Below are 26,070 nucleotides of genomic sequence, written 5' to 3' on the forward strand. Positions count from 1 at the left end.
ATAATTTCAAACAAATAATTTGAGTTTTGAATACTCATTTAAAATGCATAATGAGACTAAAATGGAGCACAAAAAAAGATGAGATTGCAAAAATTAAAGGTTGTAAAATCTAGTTGGGAAAATTCTGCCATGTGTTTTATACACACAACAAGGAACATAACAAGAGCTGTGATGGCCGATACATGAAGAAATTACTCTTTTGAACTGGTTCTTTTTGATGAATCAGTAAAAAAAAAAAAAAAAAAAAAAAAAAATTTACATGGCTGCATTTAAAGGCACAGTGTTTAAGTTTCGTCGCTAAAGATTGCTTATTCAAAACAGTAACAAAGGCGTAGCTTGATGATTCCGTGAATGAGCTTGGATTCATGGGAGTAGTCATCTTCACCTCCACAGCCAATGGAAGCAATCCGACCAGTCTCCCAAGATAATGAAATCATGTTCATGGATGAGCTAATGTTTTAAAGCTTTATTAACGTTTCTGTGGTATGAAGCAGGGCGGGGCTGAGAGCCTTGGGAGCGGAATGAGGCCGGTGGAGTGAATGCTAATGAGAGACACTTGCGAGACACACTGGCCTCGAGTCCCATAGAGGATCTCCAGAGTTTTTATTTCACTTATATGCTGCAGTCGGCCACTGCCGCTCCTTTTATTTTGTTGTTTATGTTTGTTTTATGATTAAAGTTGCATTTAATGTTTGCCGGTTGCTGCCTCCTTCTTGTCTGATATTGAAATTTGTTACAGTTATGTTTGATCACTTAAATTCACTTTATTTTATTTCATGCAAGTGCTGAATTACTAATAATAGTCACTTTATTTGACAAATTAAAATTGTGGGGAAACGCAGTGGTGTTTTAACTTGGTCAAAACAATCATGCTAAAAAACATATGACTGTGTTAAAAATTATGTTATACGTTACTCTACTTGTTTCACAGTAAAATAGATTGATATTAGAATATCACATTAATAAAAGATGGATGACTTGTGTTGCTAAATGGCATGAAATTAATTGAAAAATATATTATATGGCAGCGAAAATGCTCTATTACTGTTACAACAAATAAAGCTCTTTCTGATTATGCTGTGTTAGCCACTTGACAACATAATGTTGTCTTTGAGGCATGGTACAAACATGTTACTCGCTGTAAATCAAGAAAACAGGAGATTCAAGACTAACCGTGTTAAGCTATATAACAATGCTTAGTTTTCTGTCGATAAATGTATCCAAACAGTTGCTCACCTGCAGTGTTGTGTGTAACGCGTTACAGTAACGTAACTACTTTTTCGGGTAAAAAGTAGTGTAACGCGTTACTACTAAAAATTTGGTAACGAAACGTAGTTCCTTTTTCAATTCGGCGCAACATTACTTTTCCCATGGATATATTTGACAGCGACACTGCCTCAGCTCAGCTGCGCGCTTGAGAGAAGAGAACTGTTGAGAACTGAAGAAAACAAATTAGTTTCATATTTATGTTTAAATTAAATTAAATAAAAATTTTGTGTGGAGACATGATTTTGACCACTTTATTAAGTTTGTTTTTATAGAAAACCTGTATTTAAAGTGAATTTCGTTTTGTATTAATTGTATCTTAATTTTAATCAATGTTTCACATTTATGTTTAAATAAAATAAAATAAATAAATAATTGATTATATGAAAAGTGAAAAGCATGAGTAAGATCATAATTTTGTGCAATATATCGGGAGATAAATGGAGTGGGCAGACATGATTTAGACCACTTTATTAAGTTTGTTTTTGTAGAAAGACTTTCTTTAAAACGAATTTCGTTTTGTATTAATTTTATCTTAATTTTAATCAATGTTTTACCAACCAATTAATTGCCTGAATTTAATAAATAAGTAAATATAGCATGCAAAATAATCATGACGGCACCAGCGCGTGAACTGAGCTCGTCTCCATACTGTAAATGAACCGAAACTCAGATAAGCTATACTTGTCTCACAGACCTGAGAAATATATAGAAAGCTTGAATATGTGTACTTTTAAACAAAATATATATTTTTTTTCTCTCAAAATCTCTTTTTTTTCTCCTACTCCCTTGATAGAGTGAGTCGTATGTCTGAAAACTATAAGCTTATGTCTTCTATATCATTTTGTCCTATGCTATCAAGACGCGATTCGCACCGGTGTTAGAGAGCAGGAGCGCTTTATTGGCTGTTGCCGAAATTTAAAGTTCGGTGGATAGGGGGAGCGGAGCGGAGAGAAGTGACGCGGGCGAGCTGCTCATTGCGGAGTGTCGCACTCTACCCCATGATGCAAAGCCGGCTGAGAATAAAAGTTGCCGCACACAGCAGCGCCAATGAGAAGGACTTTTTTTCTTTCGAAATTGGTACTATTTTTTATAATAAAGAGCACAAAATAATTACCTGTTATGTCCTCCATTGTATAACTTTATGTCTACATATTTAGGAACAGATATTGGGTTCTGCCCAAAGTCAAGCAACATAAAAGTAACGTAAAAGTAACGAGTAACGTAAAAAGTTACTTTCCAAACGGGGTAACTAACTAAAGTAACGGGTTGCTTTTTTAAAAAGTAACGAGTAACGAGCAAACACTACTTTTTAAAAGTAACTTCCCCAACACTGCTCACCTGTCTAATAAAACACATAATATATTAAAGCATCTTTGGTGTTTCCATGGTTTCTATGGAAGTAAAACCGGATATTGAGGGTAACGCAGATATGACTTCATTGATATAACACTGTTTTAGTGCTTTTGGGATATTTTAATCCAAAAATCTTACATATTGTGCATTTAAGTCCACTTTTTTATGCCCTTCCCTTGCTAACTTCCTTCCACCTTGTTTACTCAGATGTACAACATATAGCTTACAATGCATGAGTACCCACTACTGGCGGAACCCTTGCAATGGGTTTAATGGAACACCCTAAGCCCATGATCACTTGAAATCTGCTGTGGATCCATGCTGTTTAATCTCAGTATAACTCCTCTAAACTATTTAATTGACCTAACTTAACTTACACTAGTAAAATACTTTTCTCTCCATCGTTTGAATCGTGTGTGTGGGTAAATTAAGTGAGCGCTGCGAGTTGCTGTTGAGTCGTCACAATCGTGTTGCATTGTAGTCTATGGAACTGCCTGAAGTGGACATATGAGTAGACTCTGTCAAAATCGAGGGGTCGAGGGTCTGTCCAAATAAACTTCCCTCGACCACTTGACAAAGTTGAACGCACTTCAAAATGGGGGCGGGGATTCCCCCAAGGGGACGTGCTTAGGGAAGTTAGGGAGTGTATGTCTAAAAGTGGAACTAAACACAGAGTTAGCAGTTAGAGTTAGACTTTAGAGTTCACAACTGACTCTACCACTAATTCATTTTGGCAAAAAATATAGCTAGACATATTATGCTTGAATTCGGATAATATAGGTGTTTGCAACTTTCCCTAAGGAAATTCTACCTTACCGTAACACAATATTTTTGGCAAGCTAAACATGCTGATCTGTGTTACCTATTATTATACACTCCTCCGATTAAACATATGGAAATACCACATTTGTTTTTACAGCAGCATAGGTCTCATATAAGTCCATGTGTATGCTCTAAGCCAAATTAGTAAGAAACACATAAACTCTAATAACCCCTGGGATGATTTCTCAAGGTGACGTGATAGTGATGTTGTTGTTTCATTAAACATACATGTGTGTTTTCTTGCATGGTCGGGCATCTGACTGCATTTGACAAATAGTAGGAGTGTGTGCTCACCCTAAGGGTGTGAAACCTGTGCACCGAGCCCCAACAGGTCACTCACACACCGGAGGACAAAAAGATACGCAGCCCTACATGACTACCCATCCTGACCCATTTCCATCAACTCTCATCAGATCAAACAGCACGATGCTACAACTTTCCATATATTCCTTCCCCTCTCTCTCTCTATGTCTGTATGATCCCTTATTTCTGGCTCAGCCGTTGGCAGTGAATTGAGAGGTGAGAAAAGATTTAATCGCTCAAAGAATGTTGTCCCCCCCTCCCTTGTTATTTTGTGTTCTCTCAAAAGCGTAAAGTCTGAACACGGTGCGGCAAAACAAAAGCGTGGTTAATGAGGGTGCTAAACGCAACACACATGTAGCTATTGCAGCAGTCTCCTGACAGCGCCACAGATGAAAGCAAGAGGAAGTAGCTGTGAGACAGCACAGAGAGAGAGAAAGAGATGGAAAACAACGTTACACAGAGATCAAACCCTGCTGATGAGATCTGCGTGGTGTTGAGAAAAAACATGGTTCAGTACATTTAGGTAGAACAACATATTTAGGTAAAGCAATGCTTCCGTTTAGCTCTGTTTAGCAGAAGGATTTGTACATCGCTGGCTATTAACTTCTTTGAGTTTTTACCTTTAAATACTCTTTATAGATGTTTTTTTTTTCCCCTTGAGCTGTAAGCATATTAATATTTTATATAGTCTAAATAAAGCAAGAGTTTCCCTGATCTGTAGGAATAAAGCGTTGTTTTGATGTCAAAGAGATGATGCCCAATATTTGCAATGAAGCTCTGAGGTTATTGGACCGTGGTGAGGCCTGATCTCTAGACACAGAGAAATTCAATATTCAACAGACTACTTCAAGTCAAGTGTGTGATCTTCTAATTTTATTTTATTTCAGCTTTCCTTGAGCCATTATGGATGGATGGATGGATGGATGGATGGATGGATGGGTGGATGGATGGATGGGTGGATGGATGGATGGATGGATGGATGGATGGATGGATGGATGGATGGATGGATGGATGGATGGATGGATGGATGGATAGATAGATAGATAGATAGATAGATAGATAGATAGATAGATAGATAGATAGATAGATCACAAGCAAATTATGTAGTTAGGGGGGAAGTGTTACCAGCAACCTGAGCTCACTCTGTCACAGCATTAACACTCGGAGAACAGCCTTTTCTGTTCTTAAGGACTAATTTGCAAGTGCAATTTCGATTTTCCACAAGTTGGGTGAAAAAATACCATGTCACAGTACCCTTCTAGATGTGAAAATTGACTGTCTTTTTCATGCCATCTTTTTCTTTCTCTTTCTCCACCCTCACTCACTTTTCATAGTTAATGGAGTATTCATCGCAGCAGGTTTAATTTCACTCTTTCTTTTCTATTTCGCTTTAATTAACAGTGGGTTCCTCTAATCACTCTCTCTCTCAGCTCTTCAACAAGCTAGACTGAAAGATCTTTACCCCCCACAGAGGAGGAAAAAAATGAGAGGGAAAAAGCTGCTATTATCGGTCTTTGTCCCTCTCCTCTCTCCTTTCTCCACTCAGGCCTATGAAAGGATTTTGTTTGTGTGACGTGTTCAAAAGCCTGGAGGTCATCAAACACACCGACACTGAAGGAGATGTGACCCTTGCACATGTGTAATATTTAATCACTCATTATTTTATTTATTTGGTCTGTCTGGGATAATGTAACATTCTATCTAGTATTTTGTCTGTCTATATGTCTTTCTGTCTACGGTCCATTTTCTAAGTTTTAATAATAGGCTATTTAAATACTTGGAAGGAGGCCCCATGTACTGTAGAAATTAAAATGTATACACAATAGTGGCCAAAAGTGATGTCCGACCTAGGAAAAGTGGCTTCTTTGCACTTTCTTTATAGTTTGTATTAAATATTTTTTGTATGCATGTTGTCTGAAGTGTAAAACTAATGTACGCATTCCATGTTTCAATTGTATCATTTGCCATGATGCAATAAAACACACCAAATTGTGTTTTCATTTTTGACCAAGTGGTCATACCAAGCTTGTAATCATTATTCCCAGCTTATAATTCAATAAATCTCTATATGTGGCAGGTTTATGGTATATTATTAGATGTTATTTGGTGGGTTTTAGTGAAAATGGCCAGATGGAAGGAGCTGTCCTCTGCAACCACTGCATTGTAGTCAATGTATGCTTTATTTTCTGTGAGCTTTTTGTTTTTCTATGCTTTTATATACAGTAGTCAACATTTGAAGTGGATCAAAACCTTTCATCAAAGTTATACATGCATTTTGAACAATACCCGTTCTTTTCTTAGGACAACTTTGATGAACATTTTTGATCCACTTCAAATGTTGAATACTGTAATTATATGATTTTTATGCTTATACATAATACTATAAAAACCCATATTCCATGAAATGCTGCAGATTGCCTTTCTTGCCAAATCATTTTGTCCTTTTAATAACTTAACCAAGTTTGGTGTATTCCTCTTCCCAATATATCATACTCCTCATATTATGATTGTTTAACTGAAACTGGTGTCATTAAAAGCAAATATCCATTCAATACATCACTTTTGCCCACTACTATACATTTATTTTTACATTAGTTTAACAGTAATACAAATAATTGTAGTAGTCTTGCAACTTTATATCTCACAGTAAGACTTTATATCTTGCAATTGAATGCAGTGAGCATGTGATACTGAAGTAAGCATGTCCGTGCCAGTACTAACAGTAGCTCACTTCTGCCCCAATTCATCAGCAGCTGGTAGACAACAGTGATGCTAATACTATCAGTCTGCTAACATCTGTTAGCATGTGTGTTTCAGTGAAACTACAATAGAGACTACAAGCTCTATCATAGCCCAACACCTCCATATGCTATCTCTGTGAAACATCTTCAGGTAGAGAGAGTTCAGCCATGCCTGTGATGGAAGCGCTATCAGCTGCTAGCATCTGGCCATGCTAGCTACCATTCATCAATCAGTAAGGTGGTGTGGGCAAATAGGGCAGGAGAACGTGGGGGGAGGTAAAGATAACGAAATGGAGTCTTATCACCTGTATCTTATCAGCTTCAGCCCTGTGTGTTCCAGCCTGATTGGAAACATACAGTTGAGAAATGGTGGCAGTGGAACTTTGTGAACAAGTGCTGGAAGAGGGAATATTATGCTATTAAGGCATTCAGTAACAGAATCTAATACTAAATGGCAGTAATTTGACCATAATTTGATTACGGACTGACTTGGGAATGAAGCGATCAAAATTCATGAGACTTCTAAACATTATTTAGCATATTTTGGTATCCATGTAGTTTTGCACCAAATTCATGTTGGTTAATTGTTTTTCTTTATCTCTTTATCTCTAAAATGTGAGTGCAATTGTCACAACTGTTGTATGGGACCTCACAATTCTATTGCATGACTGCAAAAATTTAAGTCACCCAAAACATTTAATTTATGCTTCAAAATGAATGTATGCTTCCAAAATGAAAAGATATTTTGTCGTTATGTGAGCCATGTTTTTTTTGTTTTTGTTTTTTCACCATGGGAGTCAACCCTATTAAAAAAATCTTTAACTTTTTTGTTGACTCTGACTGCTGAGTAATGCTATTATGGCCCTGTTTACACCTGGTATTAAGATGCATTTTAGTCAAGCGGCAACCTTCCTGTCTCTCTCTTAAAACCAACACGGAAGTGACTTAAACTGCAATTTATCTTCTGGCCGCTAGAGACAGGCTGCAAAAGAGAGTCAATCCCATACACTCCCCATATTAAAATGCCCAGCTTTACAGCAGAAAAAAATGTATATAGCTATATAGCTAATTTGTCCCTTCATGACAACTGTGAGGAGGGTACATTTTTTTATAACTCATCCATTTAAATTATATAAAGCCTTAAAGGTTTGCATAATTAAGGGGGTGGCCACTTGAGTGACAGGTGGATTGCCGCTTCTGTCACTACTAGCCGTCTGTCTGCTGTCTGTTAGCCGTCCCATCACCTCAGCTAATCCCCCCTTTTTGCCCATTTTCGTTTATCCGGGAGTGACGCGCGGCGATGCGCTGCCAAGATGGCGACGGCCGGCTCTGCCCACTTTGGGTTTCAAGAATGCTCTTTAGAAACCTACAGGTGATGTCACGGACACTACGTCTATATTTTAGTCGATCGGATCACAAGAGGTCGTCACAAGAGGAATACATGTCTAAATGGGGTCTAAAACGCTTTGAGCTTGTCTACTTTTGACCACTTCCAGAAGTAGTCAAAACGCATTCGACTTTTGTTCGTATCATAGACGCTCATGGCTTTTCATATAGTAAACACGCAATCTAATATGCAATCACTGCGTTCAACGTGGTCTTGCGGCTGTCAGAGCACATACATTCACCCGCCCATAGACCCTCGCCTCGAAGAAATCAGGACAGAAGTGGTTTAAAGTGGACAAAAGAGACGGATTAAAACACCAGGTGTAAACAGTATGTGTCTCCCTCGTCTATTTGTGATCTGATCGACCAAAATGTATCTTAATACCAGGTGTAAACATGACCTACAAGTTTCCTGGTCAAAAGTCAATACTGTAGTATAAACACACAGACATCTGCCAATTTAGCAGACATAACAAACATTCTATGTCATATTTATGGAATGTCTGAAAGATTTTAATAATTGAATGGATCATTTTGCATGTAATGGCTCACACGATGAATGAATGTTTAGAAGTTGTGAATAATATTACAATTTCACTGAGAATCAACTCGTCCATTTTGATCAGCAAGCCATGTGCGCTAAGTTATTGTTTATTACTGTTTATTTTACACACATGTGCCAAAAACACGTGCAATTTGCTTAAATTAATAAGAAATTCAAATTTGACCTGAACTTATTGTTTTGATGAGAAAAAAAGCTCATTCAAAGAACTGAACCAAAGCCATTTAGAAAAATTGTTATTCATTTCAATGGTTGAAATAAGGACATTTGGTCAACAGATGTGCTAAACATATTTCATACAGTGTTGAGATCTTGAAAAGCTACATTCACTTGAAATCTAATGTGAAATCTGTGTTTTGAAGCAAAATAATTATTTGTGACAAGAATGTTGTAGCTACACAGTTATTTTGAAAGAATGCTCCAGTATTACTGTATCCAATACTAACAATATTCCTTTCCTTTTGCCTTTCAGGTTTTCTGGTCTTTATATGTGTGAAAGGTTTGGTTGAGACTTCTTGTTTTCTTCCTCGCCGTGTTTTGTTTTCATCCCCTTTTGTCATTCGACATCTAGCATGCCAATCTCAGTGGAGCAGAAGGAGGCTCTGATCACTGTACTCTTTTCACCATGGATAACGAGATGAGGAGAGATCCATATACCACCCCAGAAGAAGAGACACAAAAGAGGGAGAGCTTGTTTTAATAGATCAATGATGCATGTTTCCCAAAATTGTTGCCTTTGGATGTGGTTTGGCAGTAGGCTCATAGCGATTACGAATAAAACGTTTAGTTGGACCTGATGTAAGAGCTGTGATTCAAGTGAAGCCCCTTCAGTCGCTGCAGATCATCATAAGCTGCTGTGGTCTCGCATGCATGTTCTCTCTGTGCCGTTCTGGCTGCTTAGGATTTGTTTATGTTCCTCTGCCAAGCATTTTGATGTAAATGATGCACATTGCCATTTTTATCCACATCTGCATTGGATATGCTGACATTTTTTTTGATGCAGTATTTCCAAGAGAACTGTCACTGAGACAAAGGCTGCCTGTATCCGGATGTTGTCCACATACGCATTGAAAAGACAAGTGTAAACGCGCTTCTGATCGGAATGTTATCCGATCAGCTTGTCCAGGTTCGGAGGTAGTCGAGAATGCATTGTGATTGGATCTCAGTGTAATGTAAACGCAATCCAGCCATCTTGTCTGCATTCACAGGTGTACGTCATACAAAACCCCGCCCACTGTCATTATTCCCCCTCCTCTCTCCAGGAATTGCTGCATGTCGCTGTGTGGTTTTGCGATACAGTCGAGTGCGAAGTACAAATATACTGAAATATTTGCTCTCGCAGTCACACCCTAAAGTTGCAGAACCATTAATTTTCTTTAAAGAACGCGCATTTTTCCCACCACAGCTGGCAACGTTCTCGGATACGTTTCATGTACCGTTTCCATTACGGTATCTATCCACATTATTAGTACTTGCAGCCTCTTCATCCTTCTCATTTTGTGACATTTGTAAAATGTACTCCAACTGAAAACTGTTTTTAAAAGAAAACCCACCACTTCAGGTCGACTTTGCACCGGAGCCATTCTTTTTTTTTTTTTTTTTTTCGCGTGAATGCGAGATCCGATCTGTTATCCAGATACAGAAGCCACTTGATGTGGACAGGTATGAAAGCACAGTGTCCTGACTGGCTTATGATCCGATCTGCTTGATCGGATCACGGTGATCGCATGTTAATGCCAAGTGTAAACACAGCCTAATATGATTGCATGTACTAAAAACATGAAAATGATCAGTGTTTTCATGTGTTCACAAGTTTATACTCAGTGAAGTACTGCTTGCTATTCTCAAACATTAATGAGGTCATGTTAGTTGCAGGTTGCCTATTATGTAAGTTTTGTTTATAAGAAATATTATGCATTGAGATCCTTTCTGTGGGTCACGGTAATATTATTTTGGTGGTGATTTTGTTTTTATAATATATTGAAATGTCATCTACACAGTATTTCAGCAAAGCGTATTTGACCTTCAGGTCATGTTTACTGTATAATTCACATTTAAAAAGAGACTCATTATGCAGTTTTGTTTTAATGCCTCGGGTGATTATCTGTGCAGTTAGTTGGTTTTGGAAAGAAATAACATCTTGCTAATTAATAAAAAACTGTGCCAAGCATATCTCAACCAATCAACCGCTGAGGCAAATGATTCAAACTAAGATTTCTACAAATTACGCATCAAGCTAAATAATGGAATGTTAATATGCATTTTCCCCCCTCTGCTTTCATTCTACTTCTACTTTCTCCATCTGTCTACATCTGGAGGAATGGGTTATTGATTGGTGAATCGTTTATTTTAATCAGTATATTAAAGAACTGTATCTATGGCTGGCTCAAATCCCTTAGAGTCTATATGAAATGATGTTAGCTCATTTTGTTTTCGAATGTATGATAATTCCTAGTAAAACAAGACACAAACATGTAGGATAGAACTTGATTTTATCCGCTGGGAAATGATTTGATCATTAATTTGACATGGTTGAAGGGAAGGGGTTGAAATATAATCTGTGTTGTACGCGTACTGAGTAAGACGAGTAACACTTTTAAAGTGCCCCTATTATACCATTTTATAGGTTCTCAATAGATTTACATGCATCCAAGATCAAAAAACACTTTAATTTTCTCAAAATGTACATTGCACATCAACTCTTTTCTTACAGTGTCTGAAACGGTTTGATAAAGGATTGAGTCTCTCTAAACCCCGCCTTTCCAAGAGCGTACTCTGCTCTGATTGGTCAAACGGCCAGTCTGTTGTGAGTGGTCTTGTCTGAAACTAAAGCTCTGGAGGCCTCCTCAGCACTTGAATACACAGTGATAGGAACAGTAATGATAGCGTCGCTTTCACGGAATCAATTCGTGTCCTTTGAAAGTGCAAGCAAAGTGGGTTTGCAGCGCACAAAACAGCGTCCTCTCGACATGTCGACAACATGAACTAAACTCTTCAAAGCAAACTAAAAAACAGTTTGACGGCGGATCATAGACATTGTTAGCGGGCAGCCAATGAAGAGCATAGGCTGGGATTCAATGTAGGTTTGTGACTTGTTTCGGCAGTTCAGAATCAAATCTTTCTTTTAGGAGACAAAAACTTTATTTGTTGTACTAAACAGCTATTACACACTGCATAGGGACACTTTAAAGGTCCCGTTCTTCGTGATCCCTGTTTCAAACTTTAGTTAGTGTGTAATGTTGTTGTTAGAGTATAAATAATATCTGTAAAATGATAAAGCTCAAAGTTCAATGCCAAGCGAGATATTTTATTTAACAGAAGTTGACTACATCGAACGCCCGTTTGGACTACATCCCTCATACTTCCTTCTTTAATGACGTCATTAAACCCGTTTTTTGACTAACCTCCGCCCACAGAAATGCTCCCTCAACTCTACCGAAATTCGTTTATGTAATTGCGCACTACTAATAACTTACTGTGTTTACTCAGCTCTTACGGTGATTTTCTGAAGTAAAACTGACGCTTCATCTTTTGTGTGATGTACAATAAACTTTATTAAACTCATCAGTATATGTTTGATCATCGTTCAGACAGCAGACTTGTAGGCTAGTATAAATAAATAATGGATACATACAAGCAGATGACAAATACGTTATAATAACCGTAATTAAACTACTAAACTATACCTGTTTCATCTTTATACAGCACTCTGACTCTGTAGGCATTATTGTCCGACTCGAAATGAACACCGTTACTGAGAGTTTCTGATATTATCATCATTCTGTGAGATGAATTGTCCTGAGAGACTGAGCGCGAGCTCATGAAGCTCCGCCCCCTGTGTCGTCCAGCAGCAACTTATTTGCATTTAAAGGGCACACACTGAAACAGCTCGTTTTTCTGAGCCCCAAAAAATGACAATTTAAACATGCTGTAAAAAATGATCTGTTGGGTATTTTGAGCTGAAACTTCACATACACACTCTGGGGACATCAGAGACTTATTTTACATCTTGTGAAAAGGGGCATAATACGGGACCTTTAAGAAAGTAAATAAGATTGTCCACTGACTTTTGGGGCTTTTGTTACATTTAACAACATTTTGAATTTAATTTGTCTATTTTTTAAATTGATGTATTCTTTTTATTTTTAAGTGGACCTCCTAGTCCACCATATTTTGCTTGGCTGCAGTGCAAAGAAAAAAAAAAATAGCCATGTCAAAGACAGGTTGTAGCAACTTGTATTGTAATGCAGTGGGAGTTGACTAAATTAACGAACAAAGAAATCGGTAAGTGATAAACCTAAAATGGCTATTGCTCACTTTTGAGCCAATCATTTACAACAACTGCATCATTAATATTCATAAAGCCAGGGTGTTCTTTGGTGAACATGACCTATTGGACCTCGATATATTACAAAATATTGAACAGACTGTACTGCTATTCGTCGTTTTAATTCACATCAAATTAAATATGCTGTCTACCCTGGCTCTCATTGTACTGTCCTACACCCACAAAAACACACCCATACTGCACAGCCCACACATGGACAAGATCTAGAAACAGATATGTGCAGCAGCTGGATGATAAAGTCTGTCTCTTGTCCAAGCCACCTAGGGACCCCTAAACAAAATTTACCCGTAGGAGCCTCACTTCTCCGCTGCCTAGCTGCTCTCCATTCCTCTACCCACAGCTGTAAATCTGGCTTCTAACAAACTTCAGAATACACGGACCGCCTGATACATGTAACCCAGGAACCTTTGCTCACACGGGAAACACAGAAGAGTGCGGGCCCCCGCTGTTTAACTACATTGCCTTCGGCTAGCATGTGCTGTAGTTTTAAAACTCACGTTTTTGCCTGCTCGTGTCTCCTGGTGGAATAAAGCAGTAATGAAAAACAGACTGTCACCAGAAATTACAAACCTAAGAGAACTGTGGTTCATTTGTTTAAAAGACTGTTAAAAGCAGAACATTTTTCCAAACATGTAACATGAGAGTCTACTGAGACCTAAACCCTTGTAAAGGCCTCGGCTGCCATTAACACAACTGTAAAAGATGTATTACTTTATATATTGACACAGTCTTTGAGAAAACAGCTTTATTTGGAGGTGTTTCATACATGCTGTGGGCTAACTAGGGGATTGCCCACTGAAATGTGTCAAGAAAGCATAAAACAATTAAGAATACGTTTTCTAAATAAAACACTGTTACTTAGCTCATCTGCCTGCCAAGCTCTGGCATTGACCCATTTACAACTGCTGCTGCACATGTTGGCACTAATACCATCTGCATTCTGATACCTTCATTAAAACATTACTGCAACAACTCCATCAACGTGTATCCCATTTATGGTTGTCTGATTTGTTTCCATGGTGATCACAGCTCCAAAAATGAGCTGTCAGTCATTACGATTGGAGTCCAATCAGGGAACTGAAGCGTCATGTTCATCATTAATCACACACACACAAACACACACGCATACTCTCACACACACACGTATATACATATATGTGTAAGGGTATATAAGGGCATAAGGGTGAGTAAATTATGACAGAATTTTGATGACTCTCAAATGTATATATATACATATATCTATATATATTTATATATATATTTGAGATTAGAGAATGAGCAATAATCTTTATGTATTTCTCTTTCCCTCTCTCCTTCTCATTCTCTCACTCGTCAGAAGGAGCCACCTCAGCAGACATCAGTGTCAGTGTGATTTGTTCTGGGTGACGGTGCTTGAACTGGGGCTGAGAGGTTGGTATTACTCATTGCCAGCGTGAGTGTGTGTGTGTGTGTGTGTGTGTGTGTGTGTGTGTGTGTGTGTGTGTGTGTGTGTGTGTGTGTGTGTGTGTGTGTGTGTGTGTGTGTGTGTGTGTGTGTGTGTGTGTGTGTGTGTGTGTGTGTGTGCGTGGGTACATGACATTGACTCAATGAATTATGGGTAACCTATTTCTGCAAAAACAGAGAGGAGAAATACTTACTTGACTCAATTCTAAAGATCACTAATAGGATACTAACAGATTGCAACATACCACATTGTAGAATGAAATAAATTGTTGTGGTACAACAGCTTGTCACTGGGGCAGTACACTCAAAAGATACATTTTTGTACCTTATCAACCCATATGGGATATATGTACAGTACAACCCAAAGAGTACATATAGGTCCATTAATGGATCTGTCCCAGTGACAATATGTACTTTTTTTCTGGTAGTGCACAGTATTAAACAAGAGAAAATAGATATTTTGAACACATGGTTCCCAGTATGACTATTATGATTACCAATGGAATACAATGTACATTAATCTGTAACTGCAAAAAAAGCACTCAAGGATGTGTTTTGTTATATACATTTATACATAAAACATTCACAATATAATAAAACAAAAAATAATAATTAAATTATTCATTTAGAGACTAATATAATTAAATTGTCTTTGTAGCAGAGGAAGATTGTTCTAATACAAGTGGGGTTTGATAAAGATTTCACAGTAGGCTATCCAATAGAGCAAAAATCCTGTGGGAATATCAGTTTATACAGATATTCCCATTAGAATACACTTTAGCTCTGATTCCAAATGATGATAGATTTTCAGCAGGAATCACTTTCCTAGGGATTTTGTGTACCCAAGGTTTTTCATTCATACAATATGCAAACTTTGATTTCAGTCAAATATTAATGGACAGTATTAAGCTCTCTCTGCACTGTAAGCATAAACTCTCACTGGCAACATTAGCAACACAGTGTAGCCCAGGGTGGCCCTCGAGTGCAGCTGTCATTTCATTTCCACAAATTAGCCTGTACATACACTAACTTGTGGTTTTATAGCAGGGCTGGTTTACCATAGTGGGCTACTGTTAAAGAACAGCAATAAATTTGTCGCCCTCACCGCGACACGTAGCTCAATATAGTGCTCTTAAGAACGAACACTACATGCATCACGCGAGCAAACAGGCTCTTGAGTCTTGTTATCCCGCTCAACGACTCATAAAGCAGTAAAAGTACCGTTCCAACCAGGGGGAGAGGACTAGGTTTGCTCTTTGGCCCGGTATGAATAACAATGCGCATTGTCAGAGACCTTTGTAACCAGGGGTCTATTGAGAAAGCGAGACGCTGCCCGCCTTGAAAGAGAGAGCGCTAATCGAATGAGGGATAATGAGACAGACGAGGCGACAGATGCTCGCGTGCCTTTACAACGGCAGCGCGCGCTCGTTCACGCGCATTCCAGCAACACTAAAAGCAAAGTTCGCGCGCGACTTTGGAAGCCAACCTCATTTGGTCTGCGTTCCACCTGCTGGGGCCATTGTTGGACTGGGAAAGGACAGAATATCAATGACAAGAGTTGAATCCGTGGTTTGGTTTTATGGCACATAGAGGGATGAGCCTCTGTCAGGGAGATTGAGACGCAGTGGTCCCGTATGGTGTAGTAAAGTTGTACTGCCACCAAAAATGCAGATGTTTCTTTGCTCCATGACTTGTTCATTATTCCATTTGAGCCTAATCAGTCATAGGCATTCTTTGAATGCTAAAAACAGCATTAGAAATGATTTTACAGCCCAGTTTCACAGACAGGGCTGAGATTAAGTCAGGGTTAGGCCTTAGTTCAGATATGAGTAACTTAAACGTGCCTTAGAAAAAAAAAAAAGAAAAAAAAATTTCTTGAGACAAAACAATGGCACTGACATATTTTTAAGATAGTTGCTTTCAGTTAAAACAGCTCAAACATGCATTTTAGTCTGGGACTGTTTAAGGCTTAAAACCGGGGGTATGTGTCAAGTTGCACCTGCCTCGCGAGTTGGCTTTCAACTTAAATGTATTTGTTTTACTATCACATTGTTCGCGAGTTTAAATAGGTTATGTCAGATGAGGGATTTTTTCTTCTTCTTTTTTAAGCCAAACCGTGCCTAAGTGCATTAGGCTGTGCATCTGTTTTTACTTATCGCACTTCTTTTAGACTGTGTGATTTTTCATGCAACACTGCGGGCATTCCAGAACCCCCGAAATTCAGCAAAGACTTTGACGTCTTTGTTCAGGCAATGTGATTAGAGCAGAGGTAATTGCATTAAATCTTCGGAGCCAAAGAGAGCGCTCGGCCGTATCCAACCTGGTTAAAATCGCCCTGCTAAAATTGGTCGGGCGAAATGCAGACGATTCGCAAACATGGTGTCTTATGAAAAGAATAAACTAAACAAAAGAAAGTGGCGGGGTCAAACGTGCGCCTTCTGGTAACGCGGAAATATCCCTGGTAATCACTTTCCCAAACAGTCGCCAGAACACCCCAGTGTCTCAGTATGGGCCCTCTTGGTTTGTTAAAGCACATGGAACTCCAGGCTTGGGAAAAGAGGAGCAGCATTTGTGTCAAATCTGTCGCCAAAGGGCTTTTTATTAATCCAAGCCCAACTTCTGTGCGTTTGATATGGTTGGCTACATTTCCACGGGTTAAAATATCACCATGGGAATTTGAGTGAGAGTCAGGAAATAGGCCATTTAATGTATTTTATTCATCCGTTTGCCCGTGAGCGTGATAGAGCAATTGAATTGTCCCCGTTTTTACACTTTCAAACTGAACTAATTTTCCTCTATAGTTTAGACTCGGAGAAAGCTTTCTCTCAAAGAGTAACCATGACCCAAGCACAAATGCAAGTGACTCGGTCCAGACGACCCAGTCCAGACTGTGCACATTCTTCTTAAGCACTTGCATGGATGTTATGTTAATACATTTAGCTGGAATCACACCAAAAGACATGTAAAACCGTATTATTCACGTGCGTATAGCTGTTTGTGCGCGTGAGTGAGTTTTTTTGTACTCATTCATCAGAACAAGTGATTCGACACACAGCTTAAACTCAAATCTATATGGCAGATGACGAGTCAGTATCGCGTGAGAATACCTGAACCCTAAACAGGGAACGAGGGCAACACTAAAAGGATTTAAGAAAGACGCTTAAGCAGTTTTTTAAGTCTTGTCTAGTCCAGCAAAATGAAAGAACGTTATTCTGTATAGCCTACTATACAAGGCTACTGTAATTTCTTTCTTCTTTTTCTTTTTTTTTTTTGTAAATAAAACAAAGATTATTTGACTGCATTTTACAAGAAAATATCATTTCAGTTTTTCTGCATCAAAATTTCACGTTTAATTCAATGTGTTTGCTACTTGCCATTTCTTTAAAAAAATAAATAAAATTTACTAGCAATTTCTGTGTGGAAATTGTTTGTACACCAGTGTACCTGGTGTTTTAAAGCTAGTTTAAAAGTCTTGATCATGTTGATGGATGTTAAAGAACTGGGATCTGAATCACTAGGGTGTCTTGTTTATATACATAACATCTCACACAAGCTTTTTTGTGTAGCCTATATGTTAAATTAGAACTTTTGTGGCTGATCATATGGGGAGGATTGTAACACTTTCCAGCATACTTCTACAGGACTGGCATTGGACACGATCATGAGACACAAACACTCTCATGTTTTTAGATCTGTTTTATAGTTCTATATTTGTTTTGTGTTGAATTTCTATTTTATAATTATTAATATCAATATCAATTTCAATTTTTTTTCTCACCGAATGATGGAGAAGCAACAGAAATGTACATGGAGTAAAATGTGGAACAGGACCCCATGAGCACAACAGCCTTTTATATGTCAGAGCAACAGAATGCCCTCTGTGAATAATAATTAATGTTGATGTTTTCATCTGGCGTTACAATCCTATTAGTGGTTCTTATAAGATTGTCACACTGGCAGAATCCTCTGAAGAGCATTTAGGAAACTTATATATTGGCTACCATTAGTGTTTTTGGAGTTCTTGTAGGAATTTATGCATTCCGCCTTGCAAGCTCTTCTCTTTTTATAGATGCATATATAGGTTTCTTCAGGGGGATGATCTCAGGAACCCTAAATGGTATCTTTTCATTTTTACAACAGCACTTTTCTTATATTATGTTAATTTATACAGTTTGGGAATAAGTAAGCTTTCTAAACTACTTTATTTATGGCAGAAAAATATGGGATTGTTATATTTATATTAAGTGCTTAAAAACACTGAGTTACAGATGTTTAAACAAAGTGGGTCTCACCAAACACATTTAGATTCATAAATGAGGTCATATCATAAAATGCATCTTTTCTGTAGCTTATACAAATTCACCAAACAAACATTCTACGATGCTTAATATAAGATAGAGATAAATAATAAGTGAATAAATTGTATTGGCATTCATCCTGAGGGAAAGTTCAGCTCGAGTTATTCTTAAATTCTGCTCTCTCATCCTTTGTTGAAGCGCGTTCAGGAGAGAGAGAGAGAGAGAGGGGGGGAGAGAGAGACCCTAAAGGGCGGAGTTATCCACTTCCTTTCTCCCCTTCATTTAATTGGGATCTATAGTGGCTCTGTGTTGAATGGTCAGTCGCAGAGAGAAGGGGCAGCCCTTGATTTAGGAGAAGCGTTTTGTCTGAAGCCGTGGCTCTAAAGGAGGCTTTGCTATTTTGGGTTAGTCAGTCAAAGAGTGTCTTCAGACAGCGGGAGACAGATACGCGCGCACACAGGCTCTCCAGACGGAGGTTGCGCTTCCAGTCTCTTGATACGCGCAACAGATTTCTCCTTAGTGACAGAGGGATATGCGCTTTTGGTTTTAATGTCATTGCTTGTTTATACTCCTGCACTCTGTTTATTTGTGAAGATTTATTTTTGACGTCGGAACCCTTTGAGAAGACGTTTTCTTTCGCATCTGGAGATGTTTTTTAGACCGTAACAACACATGTGAAGGATTGAGCCAGCACAACAAAGGAAGCGACAATCATTCTGAGAGTTTATTTCTGTGCCTGTCGGAAACCAACATGGATACCAGCAAGGGCACAGTGTTCTGTGTCACTTTACTCAAAGTTGCTGTGCTCGTAACATTGGCACAACACGTCACGGCTAAAACTCTGAAATACCAAGTTTACGAAGAGCAGAAGGTGGGTACAGTAATCGCCAGACTCCGAGAAGATGTCGCTGATGTTTTGTCCAAACTTCCGAGCTCGATTCCGTTACGCTTTAGAGCCATGCAGCGCGGCAGCGCGTCTCTTCTCTCCGTGCGCGACCAGGATGGAGAGATCAGCATCAGGACCAAAATAGACCGCGAGAAACTGTGTGAAAAGAATCTTAACTGCACTATCGAATTTGACGTCCTCACCCTCCCCACAGAGCACCTACAGCTGTTCCACATCGAAGTGGAGATTTTGGACATTAACGATAATGCGCCACAGTTCGCGCGCCCCGTCATTCCCATAGAGATCTCCGAAACCGCCGTCGTGGGGACGCGCATTCCCCTTGACAGCGCCACCGATCCAGACGTCGGGGAGAACTCTCTGAACACATACTCTCTGACCCCATCTGACTTCTTTAAGATTGATATTCTAACTAGAACCGATGGCGCCAAGTACGCGGAGCTCGTTGTGCTTAAAGAGCTGGATAGAGAGGTGCGAGCGAGTTATGAACTCCAGCTCACTGCCTCAGACAGGGGCGTTCCCCCAAAATTCGGAACAACGCTCCTGAAAATCAGCATAGCTGACTCGAACGACAACAATCCGGTATTTGAGAAGCCATCTTATGTGATCAATTTGCTTGAAAATTCCCTTTTAGGCAGTTTGCTTATTGATCTGAATGCCACTGACCCAGATGAAGGGACCAATGGGAAAATTGTATATTCTTTTAGCAGTCACGTGTCACCTAAAATTTTAGAGACCTTTAAAATTAATTCAGATAATGGTCATTTGACATTGATGAGGAAAGTTGACTTTGAAAGCACAAATTCGTTTGACATAGATGTTCAAGCTCAAGACATGGGTCCCAACTCAATGCCAGCACACTGTAAAGTCATAATCAAAGTGGTGGACGTGAATGACAACAAACCTGACATTAGTATTAATTTAATGTCCACTGGAAACGAGGAGATAGCTTATATATCAGAGACAGCTCCAGTAGATTCATTTGTTGCTCTGGTGAGGGTAGATGACCTGGACTCTGGGTTGAATGGAGAAGTGGAGTGCCGTCTCCACGGCCAGGGTCATTTCAGGCTGCAGAAGACATATGAGAAGAACTACATGATTGTTACAAATGTCACTCTGGACAGAGAGAAGAGGTCAGAGTTCAGCTTGACCGTTATAGGCGAAGATAAAGGCTCTCCAAGTTTATCTACCATCAAACGCTTCACTGTGCAGGTCCAGGATGAGAACGACAATGCGCCGAGGTTTGAGAAGAGCAGGTATGAGATTTCCAAGGCAGAAAATAACTCACCAGGAGCTTATCTGTCATCTGTGAAGGCCTCAGATCCAGACCTGGGGCCGAATGGACAAGTGAGCTACTCTATACTTGAAAGTGTGATCCATGGGAGCTCCATCTCCACTTATGTCACCATTGACCCCTCTAACGGAGACATGTATGCTCTGCGTACTTTTGATCGTGAAGACGTAAGTCAGATCTCGTTCTTAGTCCAGGCCCGGGATTCTGGAAGTCCTCCGCTGCGTAGTAACGTGACCGTTGTGTTGACCGTCTTGGATGAGAATGACAACAGACCGGTCATCATGATGCCTCAGCTGTGGAACCACACGGCTGATGTTCCAGTATCCAAATACGCAGAGGTCGGGGACATTGTAACTGTCGTCCGTGCAATAGACCGTGATGCTGGCACCAACGGTGACCTTTCATGTTCTGTCGTAGGAGGCAATGAGGCAGGTTACTTCGCCATGGATGCTAAAACATGCGAAATTCGGACCAATGTCAGCATGCAGGACATTCCACAGGATCATGTGGAGCTGACCATCCTAGTGCAGGACCATGGTGCCCAACCCCTTAGTGCCAGAGCCCTACTGAGGCTTTCACTTTATGAAAACATTGAGAACCACATGAACCCCCATCTAACAGGTGGAGGAACTGGAGATGGCCCTCTAGACGTGTCAATGATCATCATCATCTCCCTTGGGGCGATATGTGCTGTTCTACTTCTCATCATGGTGGCCTTTGCCCTTCGCTGCTCACGTGAAAAGAAGGACACTCGCTCATACAACTGCAGGGTGGCTGAGTCTACTTACCAACAGCACCCTAAAAAACCTTCACGGCAGATCCATAAGGGTGACATCACCCTGATGCCAACTGTCAACGGGACCCTCCCGATCCGGGCGCACCATCGCTCGCCAACCTCCTCGCCTGGACCAGAACGGGCCCACATGGGCAGCCGGCAGAGCCAACACAGCCGCCATTCGCTAAACAGCTTGGTCACTATTTCCTCCAATCATATCCCTGAGAACTTCGCCCTGGAACTTACACATGCCACGCCCCCTGTGGAGGTAAAAGCAAGTCTTTGAATGCCAATTGAAACAGTGTAATTTACACTTATCTTCATTAAGAGCTTGTGAAATCTCTTTCCATCTGTTTATACTCATCTTTTCATTCACCTATGTAAACATAACATTCACGTCATTGTGTGTTGTCCCGCACTAACACTTTTCATTTTGTTCATTCGTGTGTGTGAGTGTGTGAACGAGTGTCGTGTTCCATCAGTATTTATTTTTATTTATGTCATCTGTTTTTGCTATAGCAAGTCTCACAGCTCCTCTCAATACTCCATCAGGGTCAGTATCAGCCGCGGCCCAGCTTCAGAGGGAACAAATACTCTCGCAGCTACAGGTAAACTTACAAACAAACAAACAAATACTACGCTCCAAGCTCCAACTCCTTATATGGACATGATGTGCTCTAAATAGTATGGTAGAGTAGATGGGTAGTGATACTCAACCTGTTGTGTGCTGCTGGTTCGATCGGATTGGATGATAGGTATTCTAAAATGTTTGTGGTAGAATAGGACAGAACTTCCCTGTTGCCGTGGTCACCCACGTTCGCAGATCCTGATTGGACTGCTCCTCACATGAGGTCATAGCTTGCTTTCTGTGCCTTTTTTTCTTTCCTCTCATCTGCGTTTTGTTCTTGGATCATGTCATTTTATCCCATGCATATTGTTAAAACCATTGTTCCATACGATGATGCATTTCAATGTCACGTTGATGATTTAAAAACACTAGCTTTAGGTAGTTTTACTTTTTTTGTCATGCACGCCTCTGCTGATGTGAATCAAAATATTTAAAGGACATTTTTTGGGTGTGAGATAAATGCATGATGCTAAAGAGACATCACTGGATAGATCTGTTTAAATGATGGTTAAATAAAGATTATAGTCTGAACAAAGGTAAAATGATGGGTGGGGCATGTGCTTGTCTGCTTTGCATATGCATGTTCATAGACTGTATGCAATGCATAGAGATGATTTGAGTTGAGTATTTTAGCTGACTTCATATAATTAAACATGTAATGTCATTCTGAATGTGTTACATGTTTGATTTCTCTTACAAATCACCTTTAAATCGGGTGATTGAGTTTAGTGATTGATTTAATTCAAATTTTGCAAATAGTATATCTTTTATACAGTATACTCCAGAGCATCATGATCAACCTGTAACTGTTTGTGTGAATGTGTGTGCAGGTACGCCCTCCAGGACATGGATAAGTTCAGTCTTAAAGATAGTGGGCGTGGCGACAGTGATGCGGGCGACAGCGACTGCGAGATGGGCCGTGATTCGCCCATCGACCGGTTGCTAGGCGACGGCTTCGGAGACCTCTTCCACAGCGATGGACACCATCGTCTCCACCCAGGTGAGAAATTAAGTCTGATTGGTCTCTCATGTGGCTTCTCACCTTTTATCACCCTGAATTATGACATTCATCAGCTTGATTATATCGAGCACATTGCATTAATGATGCAGTCTAACACCCAGTCTACCGTGACTTACTTTTATTACGTTGTAAACAGGTGCAGGAATAAATTAAATGACCTGCGTTGTGCTTTTACACTCAATATGCAGGAGAAAATTAAGGAAAAAGCCTATGAATTATGTGGTTTTTGTTTGAAATCATGTTATTTTTGTAACCACTACCTTTTGCAGTTTCAATCTGGTTTATCTGTAGCTTAAGACAGTGTATGTGCATGTGTGTGCGTGGAGGCGTGGACTGGAGTGTTATTTCCCTGTATTCATTCTCTCCTCTGAGTGACAGCCCTATGCTTTCAAAATCTGAACTGAGGAAAATTCACCGTAATTGCTTTCACAATGCAGTTAAACCCCCCTTCTGCACATACACACACTCTCTTTTCTCCCCAGAGGGCCGCTATTTCAGCGCTGCTCTTCCTCTTTTATAGAGAGAAAGAAGCAACCTGTGTGCATCGATTAGAGTTCCACCCTTTCCTCACCCAAGTAGTTTATTGTAATTTTCACTCAGTTGCTTTTTTCTCCATCCCAATTCCAGTTTGTCCTCTTCGTTTTTCCCCCTTGCTGCTTTGTCTCTAATATTCAAATTCAGTCATATCTGATTTGTGCGAGGGAGCACTGCCAAAGTAATGAATAATAATCCAGCTTAACAAAGGATGTCAGCCTCTACAAGAGAAACTGGAATGGAAGAATGACAAACTCTCAATCTCCTCTGCTTCTCAAGCTCCCTCACCAACCCCCGCCCACCTCCGAAATCCATTCTCTAACTTCCTAACCTTATCATTCCTCTTCGTTTTCCCATTCTCTTTCATCCCTTTGTTTTCCTCACTTTCCTTTCTGCCATTTTTCACATGCCCAGAGGAAATTTCATTGCTCAGAGGTTGCTTTGTCATAGCGCAGGAGATTTTTTTTTTTTCATTTAAGTACAGTATCAACTTTGTCTCAGATGTTTCTTCTAAAATGTCTAGTAATTAAAATAGATGCAAATTAGACAGTGGTATTAAAAATACAGTTTAAAAATGACTGGTTTCACAGACAGGGCTTAGACTAAACCAGGATTAAGTCTTAGTTCAATTAGAACATTTAAGTAGCTTTTATAAACGATCCTTAGAAAAAAAAAAACTGTTGTGCATCTTGAGACAAAACAATGGCACTGAAATATTTAAAGAAATGTCAGTGCAAGTTGCTTTCAGTTACAACAGCTCAAACATGCATTTTAGTCTGGGACTAGGCTTAAGCCTGGTCTGTGAAACTGGGGGATAATGTTTAAACTCCAAGTTCCATTGATTTTGCTTCTAAAAACCCACTGAGAAATGTCTCTCTGTCTTTCTCTCATCAGTCATGAGATTGTGTACGGAGGAGTGCCGTGTGTTGGGTCACTCTGACCAGTGCTGGATGCCATCTCAGGCGTCCTCGGATTACCGTGTGAACATGTACATCCCCGGAGAAGAGAGCAGGCCTCAGGTCCTCGAAGAGGACCAGCAGTCAGTCGACTCAGCTAAGAAGAGTTTTTCTACCTTCGGAAAGGACAACGATGAGGAATGCGGCAGCTCTCTGCTGTCAGAAATGAACAACGTCTTCCAACGTCTCCTGCCAACTTCTTACGCTGAGGTCAGAGAGCTCGAAGAATGCACCGGCCTGCCCCCTTCCTCCATTGGCATGGAGATTAGAAAGGGCTTCCTGCCGGGTAAAGCGTCATCTACCGGTCCCTCTTACCCACAGGGTGTTGCGGTGTGGGCGGCCAATACTCACTTTCAGAATCCCGGTGGTGCCGTGACTAGCGGACATGGCTCAACCAATCATGCGGCATCACAGGCACATTTAAAATGGCTGCCGGCGATGGAGGAGATTCCAGAGAACTACGAAGAGGACGACTTGGAGAGCGTGCTCAGCCAGCGGCAGGGAAAACGCAACGACACGAGACATGAAGTTGTCGACGCTAGTGAACTGGTTGCCGAAATCAACAAATTGCTTCAGGACGTACGCCAGAGCTAAGCAACAATCTGTTAAAGAACATTTCCCTATCTCATTCTTTTTCGTTCGCTCTATTTTCATAGAGTGATCTAATCATTTAAAGGAGGAGAAAGGGAGAGAGTTCAGCGCTGTAGCCTTGATTGAGTCGCATGTGGAAGCTTTTCGGTTAATATTGTTTACTTGGTATGACGTTTTGGTCTTTTTGTATAAAAGTGAACACAATGTGACTGTAAATGCCTTTTATGTTTTTTTTTACTCGTATTTATATGTATATATGTGTTTGTACAGAAAGCAATTCAAATGTCTATTTTTATACAGTATTTCACTGCATGTACCTAAAATGAAACCAAGATTTGTTTGTATATTTGCAAATGTATGCGTGTGTGTGTGAGTGTAAGAATGTTTTAATTGATACAGATATCACATTGTATACAAACTATTGTTGGTGGTCTGATTGTCTGTTATCATTATTGTGAACACCAAAATACTTTGACTAGAATGGTTCTCTTTCCATGGTTTATCCATGAGTGACTGTGAAATGTTTCTTGGGACCTTATAAGGATTTTTCTCTTTGTCAGCAGACCTTACTGTTACGATTTTACAATAATGTTGCATTAAACAATTTGGAAATATCTCTTTAACGCTGTCTGTTTTTCCTTCGTTATTTATTCTGTAGTAAATCAATTGGTCTTAGATGCAATTTATGTTTACCCTTTGGCAAATCCGAATTGGTAAGCTTTCATTATGAAAGCATCTTTTACTGTTAGCCTTGGAACTTGTTGGAAATGAACCAGACAGAATCGATCAACTCCCTACAGAATCTAACCAGTGATTCTTATAACAAACATGCATCTATTTTC

General features: G+C 39.7%; 1 protein-coding gene and 1 pseudogene across 3 annotated transcripts in view; one reads left to right on the forward strand and one right to left on the reverse strand.

The window, feature by feature from the left end:
• Positions 1 to 26,070, reverse strand: part of LOC307149455 — a 426,481-nt pseudogene that overhangs the window by 68,661 nt on the left and 331,750 nt on the right. The window contains exon 5 of the transcript in view: positions 14,206 to 14,348. The product of the transcript in view is annotated as an uncharacterized misc_RNA (transcript). The remainder of the gene's footprint in view (positions 1 to 14,205; positions 14,349 to 26,070) is intronic.
• On the forward strand, positions 18,799 to 25,849 carry pcdh18a (protocadherin 18a). Of its 2 annotated transcripts, none has more exons than XM_079857038.1 (4): positions 18,799 to 21,766; positions 22,051 to 22,106; positions 22,957 to 23,126; positions 24,576 to 25,849. In XM_079857038.1, the coding sequence occupies exons 1-4, from the start codon at positions 19,277 to 19,279 to the stop codon at positions 25,229 to 25,231; spliced, it is 3,372 nt and encodes a 1,123-aa protein (XP_079713164.1). In that variant the 5' UTR covers positions 18,799 to 19,276; the 3' UTR covers positions 25,232 to 25,849. The 2 variants fall into 2 exon arrangements, with proteins under 2 accessions (XP_079713164.1, XP_079713163.1); XM_079857037.1 differs by having other exon boundaries at positions 18,849 to 21,766; positions 22,018 to 22,106.

The sequence above is a fragment of the Squalius cephalus genome (genome assembly GCF_949319135.1).
Source record: "Squalius cephalus genome assembly, chromosome: 2".
Lineage (NCBI taxonomy): Eukaryota > Metazoa > Chordata > Actinopteri > Cypriniformes > Leuciscidae > Squalius > Squalius cephalus.